Source organism: Amphiprion ocellaris, chromosome 1, assembly GCF_022539595.1.
Source record: "Amphiprion ocellaris isolate individual 3 ecotype Okinawa chromosome 1, ASM2253959v1, whole genome shotgun sequence".
Classification (NCBI taxonomy): domain Eukaryota; kingdom Metazoa; phylum Chordata; class Actinopteri; family Pomacentridae; genus Amphiprion; species Amphiprion ocellaris.
Window position 1 is genome coordinate 8,533,371 of NC_072766.1, and position 17,200 is coordinate 8,550,570.

Sequence of the window (17,200 nt, forward strand, 5' to 3'; positions counted from 1 at the left end):
GTGGTATATTTTCTAATTGCTTTGTGTTGTTCACCCAGCAGGTACTCAAACTCCCAGAGTTTCCAGGAGGGCACTTGTCCTACCCCTGCGAAAAACCTCCAGCTGCCACTTGTCAGCCGTTCTGCATCTTCTGACGTCCGCAGGCCTTTGGAGGATGAGTTCAAGGCTGAGGCTGACAAGTTTCTTCGACAGCAGAGTGACCCAGTGGCTGAATTTGACCCGTCATCTTCCTCCCAACCTCTAGAGGACAAATCAACAACTGTGGATCGGTTAGAGTGCCTGTCATCACCCTATTTCTCTCCAATTAGAATATTGTCACCTCGGCGGGAGCCAGCCCATCCAACTCCAGATGTGGCAACACCAATACTTGCTGGCACAGAGGGCAATGAACACCTTCCTGAAAGTGTATACAACAGTTTCTTGCCCAAACCTTCCACACCAGTGCACAGGCCAGACCCCCAAGAGCCCTGCTTTGACATTGCTGCACCGCCAACTCCAGCTCCTGCTGCTTTGCCACCCCTGGATATTGATGATATATCTGAGCCTCACCACAGTGAGCCTAATCTGGTCCCCTCAGATCTTCCCTCTGTCACAGAAGAACAGGAGCAGGAGGATGAAGATGACGAAGAGGAGGATGATGAGGAAGAAGGCGATAGGGATGATAGAGCTGAGGGAGATCACTGTGGAGTAGAGGAGCCAGAACAAACAAGAGAGCCATGTTCCTTCTCCCCTCAAGTTGAGGACCCACTGAGGAAGAGCTGGCCTGCAGAATCTCCAGACCGGCAGGAGCCAGAGGTCCACCAACTATCACCCTCGCACTCTGCGCCCAACCATGGAGAGAACTGTTTTGATCACAGCATGGGTTGGAACGCTGATATGGACCTCAAATCTCCACACAGGACATATGGTGAGATTGAGGCTGCCGTCTCCAAAATAACCAGCCCCTACTCTCATTCTGACAATGACATGCAGCAGTTGTCTGGACACCAGTCCGTCACTTCCCCTTATGCCTGGAATAGGTGGCACAAGGAGGACCCAGAGGACTTTGATGAGCAGAAGGAAGCTGTGGCTGACATCCCCTCTCCAGAGAGGCCTGACACAGCCATGGATGGAGAACACAACTATTTAAACACCTCATTATCCTCCAATAGGCTGGAGTCTTTCTTCCAGGACTGCAACAAGCCTAGCATAGAGGATGGACACCAGATGGACACAGAGTCGCAATGTGTAGAATCAGACAACAGACAGAGCACACACAGCTTCAGTGATGCTACTGACGGTCACATGGCCCCTGCTGTGGTCTCTGAGCCTGTGGTGCCATGGGCAGACCCGTTCTCAGCTGATGCAGATGAACTCGATGACCTTGGACCGTTCTCCTTGCCTGACCTTCCATTACCAGACAAGTCAGAAGAAACTGAGTCTCGAGACCCTGAACTGGCTGACCACAACAAGAATGTGCCGACCCACATTAGACATACAATAACAGACAGAGATGACCCAGATATACTGGAGGTAGACCTACCAAGCCTGGCTAAGACATCATGCCCTGCCGGAGAGCCGGATTTGGGAGAATCTGCTGGACAAGATTTAGTGGTACCGTCACCACATGCCACCTTTCAGCAAGAGTTAGACCCTGATCCTCAATGTGTGCCCATCAACAGCTCTTTGTCTCTTGCCCAACAACAGGGTAGCATTTTGGAGAGAAAATTACCTTACGGAGGGCCTGATGAATCTGATCCCAGTATGTTGTATTCACCTGTGAAATCAGATGCCAGTCAGCAGCATCACTTACAGATCCATTCCCTCCCTGAGGCGTTGCCGTTACCTCTGGATTCAGTGTCTGCTGTCAAGTCAGACCTGAGACAGGAGGAGATGTCTGAGGCTGTAGCAGACTCTGTGTCATGCAGTCCACTCTCTCAGCTCCCAGTATCAGTCACCCTTCCCAGCACAGTAGAGCTACCAGACACTCAGGAGCCCACATCCAAGCTGACACCAGTAACCCTGACCACCGTGTCCGCCACCGTAGATGTCCCCAAGAAGGTGGATGACATCCCCCAAAGGATGACCCGCAATCGCGCCAAAAACAATCCCTCTGCTGTAGCTGTCCCTCCTACCTCTAGTATAATAACTTCGTCCGGCACTGCCACCCCAGTGACGACCAGTCCAGTGGTGAGCATTAATCCAATTCCTACAAGAACCCCAACACCCACCTCAGCCTCTTCCTTCTCAGCCCTGAAGAAAGACAAAGATACTGGGCTTAGTGTCTCTCTTGTTGCATCTAATTCAACTGCAGCAGTGTCTTTATCTGCTTCAATGACAACCTCTGCATCAGTGGTCCTCAGTAAGGCAACAAAAGGTCGTCCTCTCCCTGCAGACGAAGAGGAATCTCAGACCCAGCACCCGCGAAAGAGGAAATTTCCACGCTCTGCTGGGCAGCAAGTCCAGGTCCAACTGGTAAACACAGCCATGCAGCAGACCAGGGAAATGATCCAGCAGACTTTAGCTGTAGTAGTCAATGCCATCAAGCTGGACGATATTGAGCCGTACCACAGTGACCGTTCCAACCCTTACTTTGAGTACCTACAGATCAGGAAGAAGATTGAGGAAAAGAGGAAGATTCTGTGCTACATCACCCCTCAGGCCCCACAATGTTACGCTGAATATGTGACCTACACCGGCTCCTACCTGCTGGATGGCAAGCCACTCAGCAAGCTTCACATCCCTGTGGTAAGCTGCCATGACTTGGTTTAGAAGGTTTAATCTTTAAACATTTCTCATTTTTGACAGCAAAAAAGCAATTCAGAAAATAGAAATAAAGGCATGGAAAGTGTTTATTTCTAGATATAAATACTGTATCTTACTTTAGAACTGTGAACAGAGCTCTTTTTTATACTATATGTTCTGTTATAATAGGGGTCAGAAGGTACACAATACTAATTTGTGTTTTGCTCATCAGATTGCCCCACCTCCATCGCTGTCAGAACCTCTGAAGGAGCTCTTCAGGCAACAGGAGGCAGTGAGAGGGAAGCTCAGGTTGCAGCACAGCATAGAACGGGTAAGAAATAGATTCTCTATAAATGTGCATTTTTTTTCATTCCTTATTTATTTTCAAGGCTTATTCTCTGTTCTAAACTCCCTCATATCTCACACCATCTCTAATTTCATGCATACAGCAACACACACATGCACTGAACGCCATGAACACTTCTTTGATGAAAGATCAAAGCAGTTTTTTTAGAAAATATAAATGCAAGTGAAATCTGCAGTCCTCTCTCCTAGGTTGAGCCAGTGTGAACTGCAGGCACAAATCTATTTCATCTCTCTCTCTAATTAAGTGACAACCTTTTCTGTGAAACAGCAGCTTCGATGATCAAGACCCCTTTTTTATTCACCTCAAAAACCAGCCAGTCATCTTGATGTTCAGCTTTATGTCTAATATTAATGTCCTTTCTGTCTTGTGCTTGCTGTCCACAGGAGAAGCTGATTGTTTCATGTGAACAGGAGGTTTTAAGGGTCCACTGCAGAGCAGCCCGGACAATAGCCAATCAGGCTGTGCCATTCAGCGCCTGCACCATGCTGTTGGACTCTGAAGTATACAACATGCCATCAGAGAGCCAGGTAGGAAATATATAAATACACAATTAAGTGTTCAGTCAGCAGCCAGTTATTACTGAGTCTGTATTGAAGTCTGTTCTGTGTTCTCAGGGTGATGAGAATAAATCTGTGAGAGATCGCTTCAACGCACGTCAGTTCATTTCCTGGATCCAGGATGTGGATGATAAATATGACCGCATGAAGGTAAATACTATCACTTTGTAGTAATCTCATTTTTTTTTTCATTTACCAACATTCATTCCATGATCTGTGTCAAACAAAATTCACGCTTGCCTCTTTCTCCTCCAGACATGTTTGTTGATGCGCCAGCAGCATGAGGCAGCAGCCCTCAACGCAGTGCAAAGGATGGAGTGGCAGCTGAAGGTCCAGGAGCTGGACCCAGCTGGGCACAAGTCCCTTTGCGTCAACGAAGTCCCGTCGTTCTACGTGCCAATGGTCGATGTCAATGACGACTTTGTCCTGCTGCCTGCGTGACACACCTGTGCTCACAGAACGAGAACAAACTTCATCTGAATCACTTCTTCTCAAAGAGACTTCGTTGAACAGAACGAATGGAAAGGGCTAGCAAGTTTGAAAGAGGACTTTAGACAGGAAAATTATATTCTTTAGAAAAAGAGTGAAGATGAAAAACTTGCTCTGGATTCCCTTCCGTGAAGAAGGAAACACGTTTTTACTGGGGAAAAAGAAAATACACAACTTGCACTTTCATCCTCAAAGTTTTTACGCTTTTGTTTGATCGGAGTGTGAGAAGCAGAAACAGTTTTTGCTTTGGGGCTCTGACATCGAGACACAACTCCTCAGTGCTCAGTTACGGTGAGATGGGGGACAGAGATATATTTTCTGCGTTCGTTTTTGGTCCCTGCTTCGATACCCACCACCACTGGGAGGACGTATCAGAGAAGAGCTCTCCCAACAGCGTGGTGCCTGTCCTGAGGGAGGACTGAGGAGAAGCCTCCCCTGTTGACGCAGGGCTCTTAGTGGACTAGGAGTCCAGCGGTGACCCAGAGGAAACCGACGGAGTCATGGTGCATCATACAGATCTTCAGTGGATCCAGGAAGTGAGACCGGTCGCTGATGGTTTTGGGGGCTACAAGACCGTATACCCAGCAGACGCCCTCTCTGTTCATACTGCACTGGGCATAGCTAAACAGTAGTGTCACAAAGCCTGCAGCAGGTTGGAATACAGCAGAGGGGTTACGATGTGTGTGCACGTCAGGGCCCAGTGTCTGAGAGGAAGAGACTGATCCTGCAGCCTCTCAGCCTGGCTAAACAGAAGAGGACGGGCGCGGATCTCTGAGGACAGACCGGAGTGTTCCTCAGCGACCATGCTTGCTCCAACACCAACACGTCAGACCGCCATGGACTGCAAAAACACCACAGGACAACCAGAAGAAACAAACATAACGAATGTTGAGATTCAAAGAGACTATTGAGAAAATTTGTTGTTAGGCAGGAGGAGAGAAATATTGTTTTTGTCTATTTCTTTACTTGGGCATTTCATTGTTTCTGAGGAAGTGACTTGAAACACTACAGAGCCAATATTAGTTTAATGGAAAAAAACAAAAGAAAACTGAAAAAAAATTGTATTCCGTAAATTATGTACAGTTTTTATATTCGTTAACCAATGTATTCTTGCTGCCTTCTAGATAATTTATTTTGCCACACATTACTGCACAGTTGTAAATAACTTATGTACTGTAATATCACTCAGTTAAGTGTAAAGAAAAAAACATAAAAGAAATAAAAATTATCTTTTTATGTACAGTTCACTTTTGGGCAGCACTTTCCCCCCCTCATATCCATGGGCCAAAATGTGTACACGATTCTGTCAGTATTTGAAAGACTCCAGTGCACAGTTGTATGATCCCATCTCTAGATTCAGTCCAGGTTTAGGTAAAGAAACTCAGCTGGACGCGAGTCAACACAACACAAATAGCTGACAGAGAACACTTCTGGATTAAAAGGGCCTCACCACAGGCCGACCACCATACAGTCCCTCAGATGTAGCAGAATAGTTGTTGAGGATTTATTTAAAGAATAGACAGATTATTATTCATTGCTTTACTACACAATTATATCTGAAAAATTTCAAACCAAGAAAATGCCTTTTTCAGTGAAAAAAAAATGTACTCATTGTTGGGCAAAGTCACATAGATATATATGGGTGGGATGGAAGTTAGAGATGTCATTCAAAAGCAAAACCATCATATTAGTGTAGAATGGTTTCAAATTATTTTGCTTGTTTTTAATTTACAAAAATTGGAAACCATTTCTTATCGTCTAACACCAACAAGACACGGGTCTTTCAGCACCTTCACCACTTGTCCTGTTCTCCCAGCTTGTCTGATTTTCACAGTAAATAGACTGAAAGCCACTGAAAGGTTTCATTCCATACTGACTTTTAACGTTACGTCCTTTCTGTCTGCCCCTTGTCTAAAATTGCAGAGCAGCTTATTTTCTTGGTGCTGTTCCGGCTTTACTCACTGGGTGGCGCCAGTGTGTCAGAAAAGTCATTTGGCTTAGCATGAGACCTGAGGCCTTTCACTTGAATGGGTGTTTTTAAATGTATTTAAATTTTATTACAGCCCAGAGGAAGGTTGCGTTCCCGTATAGGATCAGTCGATGAAATCTTGATAGGCTCAGTAAACATTTAGCTCCGCTCACATCATCCTTGTAATTTTTAATCAATGTTTAACCTACAAGGGGTTTGGCTACCGTTGTCAGGGATTTTAAATGTTAGGTTAGTTCCTCATAGTATTCAGTTGTGTGGTGGCATTTGCCATATTCATGTTCTTGTTCTTGTGTCAGGCCCAAGCAGACAGTTAACGAGACTTAAATCTTCACAGAATGAACCAAAAAGTGAACAGACAGTAACTCAAACAGTGGAGGGGAAAGAAACAGCTTCATGCTGAACAGACAGATTTTTCTTCTTTCATTTTTTTTTTTAACAGTTTAAAATCCCATTGGAATGTTGATTTGTGATGGCTTGTATTGGTTCTCTATTTTTATTGAGTCTTGGTTTTGAAAAGCTTTCCCGACCTACCACACAGGCTGCCCGCCTGTGTGTGAAAGCTGCTCACGTATCCTGATGGCAATATTATCGAAAACTTTTTAAGTTATTTACACACTGTCAGTCAGCATAGCTGTGTATGGTATGTCTAGTTGAGTGCAATGGTTGTTGCTATTACACTGTGCAGACAAGGTGGCTAGATGTATAGTCCTGGATATTTTTTCAGAGATACACACACATCCTGGTTGGTATTCACACACAGACGTATTTGGATACAAATAGCCAGAAATTAGGTTTTTAAACCCGTTTGTCATGTTTTCGTTTTTATTTTGTTGTTGGTTTCTTACAGTTTGTGGGAAGAGAGTTAAGGGTGTCTTATGTTCACAGAATCCTTGTGTGTTTTTTAGCTATGTGTATGTAGATTTGAATGTTGTGTTTATCTTCGGGATTTTTCTGTTTGTTTGGTTCCTGTAAAGAGCATAAACACCAGTGGCATGTCAATCACGTTGCTAATCAAGCAGAATGTATACCGTTACTATGCCCTGACCGACACCCTCTCACTATTGTTTACAAGACATCAAGAGCGTTTCCGTTTCACGTGTCACCTTTTGTAACGGTTAAAGCCCTGCCTTTGTTTATACTTCTGTAATCAGTTATTTGTTTGAACCACAAAGGCTTGAAATGGTGATGGTCGAAGCAACCGACAGGCGATTTCTCCCCCAGTTCGCGGCTCACCGCTGCACAGAGCAATAGACTAAACACATCCATGCACGCTGATTCTCCAGTGTGAACATTCAGACTAACGACAGATGAATTGGACAGACACAAACACACATCAGTCCTCAGATGCACAGTAGAGCACTTGGCCGTGGTGATACAGATGCTAGCCTGACACCACCTCAGTCAGCAACATATTACCTCTACTCTCCTCACATTCACGCGTAATGTTTATTTTAGATTTGTTATTTGTTGTTTTTTTCTTACTGGACATAAATATACATAATTGCTATTTTTTTCATTATATAGAATCACGATTTCAAGCCTTTTTTCTAGTTTTCTTTTGTTTGTTTTTTTTATTAAAACCCAGACTGTAGCTGTTTCTTTGTTCCTTTTTTTTTTTTTTTTTTTTTTTAAGAATGGAAAATGACTAATAAAAAGCATGGAGAACTACTCTTTAAATGGTGAGAAATAACCTATTTATTACCTTTTTGTTTTTTTTTCTGACACCTGTGGTATGTTTTTGAGTTGAAGTTTGTCTCCGCTGTGTAAATTTTCCTCCTTGTAATGCGTGAAAGAGACATACTGTACATAGCTCTGTAAATAAAATCTCCCAGGACGTTTTGCACCCTCCTCTTTGTACTAGTCTGAAAAATTGCGTAGAATGTGGGGTTCTAACAGCAACGGGCTGTGTGCGCTCGCTGCAGGTGATTATGATGTAACAATGTAACATTTTTTTATTTGTACAATGTAGTTTATTTGTGTACATATTGTTGGAGCAGCTAAAGGGGGGAGGGTGGGGGGGGTATATGAGGGGGGTTGTTGATGCTATCGTCAGTGCTGTAACAGAAATCCAGTACTTTCACCTCTAGCTGTTGTTGATTTCCTGCAAAAAAAAAAGAAAATTAAGAAATAAAAAAAACCCACAAAAGACACAAAAAAAGATTAAAAATGAGAGAAACTGAAAATGAGTATGGATGGGGGGAAAAAAAGACTAAAACTGAAAAGTAAAAATTCTAAATTGTTATTTTCTACAGTTGCATGTACAGAGAGCGCGAGAACTGCTGTTGTTCCTCAGAGATTATGTTCGTTAATAAAATTTTGAAATATTACCGGCTTCTTCTGGTTTTTGGCTTTGTGTTTGTCGCTGTCGTAATGTAAAAGCTGCAAAGTATATCCTCTAATATTTTAATTTACATTAAAAAATAATAGCTTTTAATTCAATATAATGACCAACCAAATCATTGTGGTGTTCCTGTGTAGTCCAAGAGACACATTTCTAATAATAGCAGGAGGTAATGGTGTTTGGTTTCAAATCTTTACTGTAAACGGAGAAACCTGAGTGTTTGAAATGCCTACTGTGACCAGTCTAGTGCAGGAAGTAAACAAGCCGGGAAGAGTTTAGTCACTCAACCTGAATATCTCTTGATGAATTCCTGTTTCTAATCATCAGCTGTCAGCTGTCATGTCTGCCAAGAACTAGTCTGAAATTATGGGGGAAAAAAATACACATTATTTCATATTTTGTATCATAATGAGCTCTCACAAATGTAGGAAAACCAGTTTGAGCTATGAGTCAGCTGGATATGATGTCAACAGTCTGTTGTTGCACTTCCTGTTTGTTAATGTATCTCTCAGTGTAATGTGATATTTTTTATATATATATATATATATATATATATATATATATATATATATATATATATATATATATATATATATATATATATATATATATATATATATATTCCCAACTCACCACCCCCATGCCACAACACCTGGCACAGAACCTTGTCAGGTGCTTAGCTGACAGACTACAAACCAAAGAAAAAAACAGTGCACTGACTGTTGCTACACTTGTGGCTCTGCAGTTCAAAACTTTTGGATTCACCAATCAGAGTGGCAGCCAGTGTGAAAGAATGTTTAATAACAGAATGCACAACAATTAACATAAAGAATGCCAAGCAGCAGTCAGCTACGTCACAAGCACCACCGCAGCCTCGTCCTCCACCACCAGCAGCACCTTCCACAGGTATTTTTTTTCTCTTCTGAATAGGGAATGACTGACATTTCTGGTGATGATGATGATGATCTTCAATATTTTTCAGTTCAACTGTGGAGCCTATTAGACGAAGACGCAAGTAGAGCCTGGCAAATGCAAAGCGCCACAGCAAATGCAATTGTAGAAAGAACGGCAGACCCACTGGCTTACTGGGCAACCCACAAAACTGTTTACCCAAACTTGTACAATGGAGCCAAACATTTCCTGTGTACCTCAGCCTCATCTGTGCCGTGTGAACAGTTTTTTTTTCTAAGGCTGGGGAGATAGTGAGTAAAAGAAGGAACTGCTTGAGTCCCAAACAATGTTCCCTGTAATTGTTCATGAGTCTGAGCAAACACACAAACTCCCTGAGCGTCCCTTGGACCACTGTGAGCAACATCAGATGTGTGCACTGTGGTCACACCAGCATCACATCCATTCAAGTTACATGGTTCATTAAAAGAATCAAATTACAGCATTTACATTTCTGTTAAAACACTTTGACAACAGGAGCCAGTTGAAGGCTGCAGTGATTTTAGTGACACTACAATGTATAAGAGTGAAGTTATTGAATATTTGTCTCTCTTTACTGTTGCAGTGGTTTTGCAAATTGCAGACGGACCCTGTTCACTCCATAGACACCAATGTTATTCCTGTAGCTTGAAAGACAGCTACTTTTGATAAAACTGGGCTTGTAGCACATTGTCTGCCTTGCAACAATGGGAAAGAGGCACCGTTTATGTTTTGACAACCTATATCTAATGAGTTATTGATGCTGGAAGTCCGAATCTGTGAATATCTTTCCAACTTTACTGAACTTGGGGCCACTACCACCTAAGGAGTGATGTATTTAATTCTGAAAGAAGCATTTAGCCATACTTAAAGCTTTAAGTGCTTTATTAACACGGAACTAAAAATTTTGTATTGTTTTATTATCACAGGTTCTGTCTGAAAAGAGGTGGCATCATTTTAAACAGTTAAATCAAACTAACAAAATGTAATGACCAACCAGTGAGTAATACTGGATTCTGCAAAAACATGAACAACTTTTTAAAAATCTAAATCTTATCTTAATACAGTTAATGTATTAACTTATTTTTGTGTGTATGCATGTATTTATTGATTTATTTAGTACTGTTAACATATCAGAGTTCTGAGTGAATTTTTCTTAAGATAGGCAAAGGCCATTTATTGATTACATATAGGCTGTTAAATGTTTATTAAAAACTAAAAAACATTTTAAAAAAACAACTTGGGCATTTATTGAGTCACTAAAATACTGTAGAGTACAGACCACATCAGCATGATTATAAGCATCCTCTGGTAAATGAACAACCAGATACTGATGTCTCTCACCATATGGACTTCAGGAGATGACTGGGGGATGATAAACTGTGACCTACTGGTTGGATTCTCTCTGTTCTCATGTTTCTTACATGTTTGTCCCTGACAGCCGGGTCCTAATGTTTTTTGAGCAACACACCATACTATGACGTTTTTACAATGATGGTTCTACTATGGAACCAGTTTGACATGTTCAGGTGTTCTTTGTGTGAAAACTCAGAGATTTCAGGTATCAGAAGGTGGTTTTCAACTTTCTTTGTTAACTTTCTGCTTCAACTTTAAATTAAATTTCCTTCACTAAGCCAGCCCTCTGGACTTCCAGTAAGCTGTGTTCCTATTGGCTGTCCAGGTGGCTGCTTGGTGTTATCAGGAACACCTGAGCAGCTTGGTGTTATCAGGAACACCTGAGCAGCTCAGTGTCTTCCTGCTTTATTTAGCTGCAGACAAACATTTCCTCTGCTTCTCTTCACCACAGAACTGGGTTTGGCTTCGTTGCTTTAGTTTGTTCTTTAGACGTTGGCTTGCAGCTTCCAGCAGTAAAATAGGCTTTAATGTGTTTCTTGGTGTATTTTAGGGCTTTGTACTGGATAGTTGTCTTGGTAAATGAGGTTCTTTAGCCACAGTTAGCACATGGTGCTAATGTGTGCAGTGATTAGTGGATTTGGTGCAGCTGAGTTGTGTCTTTATCTTGGCTGTAGTGAGTCTTCAGAGGTTTTTGGTCAGACACATTCTGTATTCTTGTTTGTGAACCAGCGTTGGTTGTCCAGAAGGTAAGAGTTCCTGTCCTGATTCTCTGTTCTCAGAGGTTCTCTGGTAGGCTGCAGGAGACTTTAGGTTGTGCTAGTTTGGTTTTTGTATGGTTTCATTTGGACGACTATCTTGAGGCCCCTCCATGTGGTTTAGTGAGGTTTTCTGCAACAGTTCTACAAAGCAACCTGCAGCAGAAGAGACTTTGAGAGTTTTTAGGAAGTTCTGGAGACCAGACTTTAGAGCAGCAAAAACATTTGTCAGCAGTTTGAGCAGGAGAAGGTGAGCTTCAGAGTAGAAATGAGATGGAAACCTTCTTGACCCGTGTGGTGAGGTCCTGTACCAAGAGTTTGAGCAGGTTGTGAAGAATCTGTAGTTCTTTGGTCTGAAAGCACAAGAAGAGTCGACTCATTAAAGGAGAAAACAGGAGATATTGTTGGTTCTTCTGTCGCTCTGCAGTTTCCTTAGACTGAATATCAAGTTTATATTTTAAATGATTTCCCATGTGAGCCCAAGAAGACTTCAATAAACTCCCTCCATCCCCTGGGCACAACATATTTTATTACCATGTTAAAAGTTTTTTTTTTTTGTTTGTTTTTTTTTTTTAAATGTTTTTGAGTTTTAATCATAGTTTTTCTCTTTGCTTGTTTAGTTTTGTCATCTGTGTAAAAGGTGCTAAACAAATAAAGTTGAATTGATAAACTGAATAATTGACTAACTCATGATTGTGACAACAGAAGTATTTTCATTGTGATTTAAGGGTTTATTTCATTTTTAAGGTTGGGGTTAAAATCTTGACAGAAAAAGAAGATTAAAGAAATAAACTACATAACAAAAAGCAATTAAATCAAACAAAAAAATTAATACAATAAAACTTTTAAAAAGTTTTATTGTTAAAAAGATTTAAGAAATTTAAGATGTAATTTTCTAATTAAACATTTAATTTTTTAATTAAATGTTTTGTCTTTTCAAAGGTTTAATAATCTAATTAAATGTTTTCCATTTTTTTAAATGTTTAATATTCTTGTTTAATTTTTTAAATGTTTAATTATGGAAAATATTTTATCTGTAATTTTTAATATTTGTATTTTAAAAATTTTGTTTCATTTCATAATGACATGTATTGTATGTTGTTGAATTATCTAATTCAATATTTTGTCTGTTTAATAGAGTTAAACATTAAATACAATGAAATTATATGTACATATACCACCTTTTAATGTTTAGTTTTCTTTTTAAATGCTTCATTATATTTTCTATTTAATTCCTATTTGAAGTTTTATTGTCTTTATGATGTAATTTTCTAATTAAACATTTAATTTTTTAATTAAATGTTTTGTCTTTTTAAGGGTTTAATAATCTGATTAAATGTTTTGCATTTTTAAAAATGTTTAACATTCTTCTTGTTTAATTGTATTTTTTAAATGTTTAATGATGGAAAATACTTTATCTGTAATTTCTAATATTTGTATTTTAAAAATTTTGTTTCATTTCATAATGACATGTATTGTATCTTGTCGAATGATCTCATTCAATATTTTTGTCTGTTTAATAGAGTTAAACATTAAATTACATTAAATTATATTAAACAGACAAAATATTGAATGAGATCATTCGACAAGATACAATACATGTCATTATGAAATGAAACAAAATTTTTAAAATACAAATATTAGAAATTACAGATAAAGTATTTTCCATCATTAAACATTTAAAAAATACAATTAAACAAGAAGAATGTTAAACATTTTTAAAAATGCAAAACATTTAATCAGATTATTAAACCCTTAAAAAGACAAAACATGGGTGCCCGTATAGCTCAACGGGTTAAGCGGGTGACCCATTTACAGAGGCTGGTCCCAGACGAAGCGTCCCGGGTTCGAGTCCCGCTAGTGGCCTTTTGCTGCAAGTCTTCCCCCGACTCTTCTCCCCCGTTTTCTGTCTGTCTCTCACTACACCTATCCAATAAAAGGCCAAAAAAGACAAAACATTTAATTAAAAAATTAAATGTTTAATTAGAAAATTATATCTTAAAGACAATAAAAGTTCAAATAGGAATTACACTGAAAATACAATGAAGGATTTAAAAAGAAAATTAAACATTAAAAGGTGGTAAAACATTTAAAAAGAAAAACCTTAAAGATTTAATCGAAACATTAACAGACTGTCTGAAGGTTCAAACTAACAGAGAACTACTCAAGAACTTTTAAGATTTCAGTCCTCAGACTGTGTGAAGGTTCAAACTAACAGAGAAGTACTCAGGAACTTAGAAGATATCAGTCCTTGGACTGTCTGGAAGTTCAATCTAACAGAGAACTACTGTGGGACTTAGAAAATTTCAGCCCTCAGACTGTGTGAAAGCTCAGGTCCTGAGAACTCGGGAGGTCTGGAGGCTTTGGAAAGTCTTGGAACTGAGGGTTCAACCCTCCAGCACAAAGGCTAAAGTCCAACCTCCTGAGAAAAACGATCGAGTCGAGACTCAAGTTAAAAAAAACTCGAAAATGGCAAAAAAAAAAAAAAAAGATGATAAATGCGCAAAAAAAAAAAAAAAAAAAAGTATCGCGCGCAGCTTAGAGGGAACAGTGGTCCCAAAACTGTTGATAAATTATTTCTCAATAAAACCTCATAACCAGTTACATAAGCACACCCTCTTTACTGACCTCTTTACCAATAAACCCCAAGACATACTTTGCCAAAATCCATAACAATCCATATAATCTTTATTTGCACCAGCCCCATGTGAAAATGACATCAGTCTGTATTTGTAGAGCATGAATGTAGCAGCACCGTTTAAATGTTTCATAACACAGAATATAAGTGAAGAGTATATAGGGTTACAGACAAACATGGCAAATAAGAAACATGCTCTTCAATAGTTATTGTCATTATTATTACTAGTAATATTATTTTTTGTGTCCACTAGAACCCATACAATCATCTAGTGTAGTCAAACAGGAATGTGTGCATGGCGAATCAAATCCAAAACAATCCATGAACCAACGACCACGTCTTGATTGCACTTCATACTATTGACCACTAGATGTCCTACTCGAGCACTGTGTGTCATTGAGGCCTCGAGTAATGAACCATGTTTTGAATGAAGTGTCGAAGCTTCAACAAAGCCTCGATCAGCCATCACTACTTGCCGAACTATCAGAGCCCTTTCAGTGTCTGCTGGTAGAATCAGCTGAAGCGCCACGGTGACATCACTTCACTTTAGCCGTGCTAGGAGCTGACGTCAGGCAGGAATCCTGTGATCAGGTACGACTACCCACCCTGGACAGAAAGTCCCGCCCAGAGCCATTTGATTGACAGCTCAGTCCACCAAGTGAAAGCAGAGTCTATTGTCTTTGTTTTTACTTGGTGGACTGAGGAGTGCCAAAAGGAAAAGGCAAATGCAAAACGGAAAAGACAATGGCAAAATCGAAAAAAAAAGAGAAAAGGGAAAAGCAAAGACAAAATTTTCCTTTTTATTTATTTCTCTTTATATTTCCACATTTATTTATTTATTTCTCTTTATATTTCCACATTTATTTATTTATTTCTCTTTATATTTCCACATTTATTTCCTTATTTATTTATTTATTTCTCTTTATATTTCCACATTTATTTATTTATTTATTTCTCTTTATATTTCCACATTTATTTATTTATTTCTCTTTATATTTCCACATTTATTTCCTTATTTATTTATTTATTTCTCTTTATATTTCCACATTTATTTATTTATTTATTTCTCTTTATATTTCCACATTTATTTCCACATTTATTGATTTCTCTTTATATTTCCACATTTATTTATTTATTTCTCTTTATATTTTCACATTTATTTATTTATTTCTCTTTATATTTTCACATTTATTTCCACATTATTTATTTCTATTTCTATTTACATATTTATTTCCTTATTTATTTATTTATTTCCTTATTTATTTATATTTTATTGTGGCACTCCTGTGATTCCATATATCTGGCATACATTTTTATTAAAAGTAAAAAAAAATAAAAATAAAAAAGTAACGTTTTTTATGTTCGTTTTGATCATGTCAAATCAATGTGTCAATTCCATCATTATTTGTTCTGGAAACAATCACTTAATAAAAAATGACTGGATATCACAGAAATGTCAACTAAATAACTCTGAATTTAATAACAACCACCTTCTAATTAGCTAAACAATAATAAAATGAGCTTATTCAAAAGTTGTTTTAATTGTGTTCTTTTTATTAAGTTGAGATAATCATGACGGATATTTCTTTTTTGGCAATATATCAAATTTTATGTGGAAAAGAACAAATTCTGTCTGTTTCCGAGAAATCACTTTTAACTAAGTTACCCATTATAAAAACACCTCTGGAGGAATTGTGTTAATTCCAGATCACATGACCTGTTCCATGTGATGTCATTTCCTCCTGAAGAAAAGACTGGCAAGACTCCAAGGCTTTCTGAGTTATTTAATATAAAGTAGTGTGTGAGTCAAGTGTGGATTTATCACATGTCAACAGGTTTACTACAATATCTTTAGAAATAACTTTCAGTTTCAATTTTACTCAGTTGTATATATAATATTTAGAAGAATCTTTCTCTAAAAATGCCATGTGGTGTTTGGTTATAGGTGGTCATGCTGATGTTAGGCCTGAAAACAGCAAAAATGTCAACTATGTTACAAAAAGTCCCACAATTATATATTGACCCGAATTTTTGTTACAAATATTGTTTTGTTTTGATAGATTGACGTGTGTTGGTAAAATTAAATACAAGACAAAAAATCTGTATAAATATATTTTTTTAAAAATAAATTATTATAGTTAGCTGAGCATGTGGATCACTTTGGGAAAAAAATATATTTCAGGATTTTAGTATTTTTCATATATTCTCTTCTATATGTCTTTGTACAGTATCAGTTTTTCTACATATACCAGAATGTGTGCAATATCAGTATTGTCCTGCATATAATAGAATCCTGTGCAATATTATTACCTTCCGATTTCAGTGGAATATCTGAATTTCTAAACATGGAAAAATCTGTACAATATAAACAGTACTTATGTATGTTTTGTGTTTATTTATATTATTTTACTGATGACCCAACATCAAATTTGCTGCTGTAGCGCTGCACAAGTTTCCCATTGTGGGATTTATTTATTTTTTTTAGCTTATCTTATATAGATGACCTCAACCAAAGCCAAAATATTCCTAACATGAGAATGATCATTTATATATAAGGAACTAAGCCAGTGATCACATTTAGATGTAACATAATTAACAGAAATTTTACATTTCACACTGCAGGGATTTGGAAAGAAGTGGCCTTTTAGTAGCCGAGGAGGGTCCAATGATATAGGCAGCTGAGTTGCATTATGGGAAATGAATGATCCGGTGTGTTGGGAGCTCAGCTCATTCTAGGGGTGATAAAAGTCTTCATGTTTCAAGTGTGATTATTCTTTTATTTGAACTAAAGTCCAAGAAGTTTATCGGAAGTGCAATCCTACATCTCTGGAATTAAACTTTAACTGCGACAAGGATGTTAGGATTAAGTTAAAGTTGGCTAATATTTGATATCAAAACCTTATATTTTATTACAGAAATCTGAATTAGTTTCACAACAAGTGCAGCTGTGATCTACTGAGTCACATGAAGCCAGAGTTCCACAGTGGTAACTGTGTCTCCCTGCGCTGCTGTTTGTGACTCAGTAAAAATAGTTTGGACTCACGTGTTGGCGTGAA

General features: G+C 38.5%; 1 protein-coding gene across 2 annotated transcripts in view; it reads left to right on the plus strand.

The window, feature by feature from the left end:
* ankrd11 (ankyrin repeat domain 11) overlaps window positions 1–8,454 on the plus strand; it is a 101,329-nt gene extending 92,875 nt beyond the window's left edge. Inside the window, exons 10-14 of one of the 2 annotated variants that reach the window (XM_023298794.3) lie at window positions 39–2,727; window positions 2,957–3,055; window positions 3,475–3,618; window positions 3,706–3,798; window positions 3,904–8,454. In XM_023298794.3, the coding sequence (XP_023154562.1) occupies window positions 39–2,727; window positions 2,957–3,055; window positions 3,475–3,618; window positions 3,706–3,798; window positions 3,904–4,089 (3,211 nt within the window). In that variant the 3' untranslated portion in view covers window positions 4,090–8,454. The remainder of the gene's footprint in view (window positions 1–38; window positions 2,728–2,956; window positions 3,056–3,474; window positions 3,619–3,705; window positions 3,799–3,903) is intronic. The other variant, XM_023298795.3, reaches the window with a different exon arrangement.
* Window positions 8,455–17,200: the final 8,746 nt, after the last annotated feature.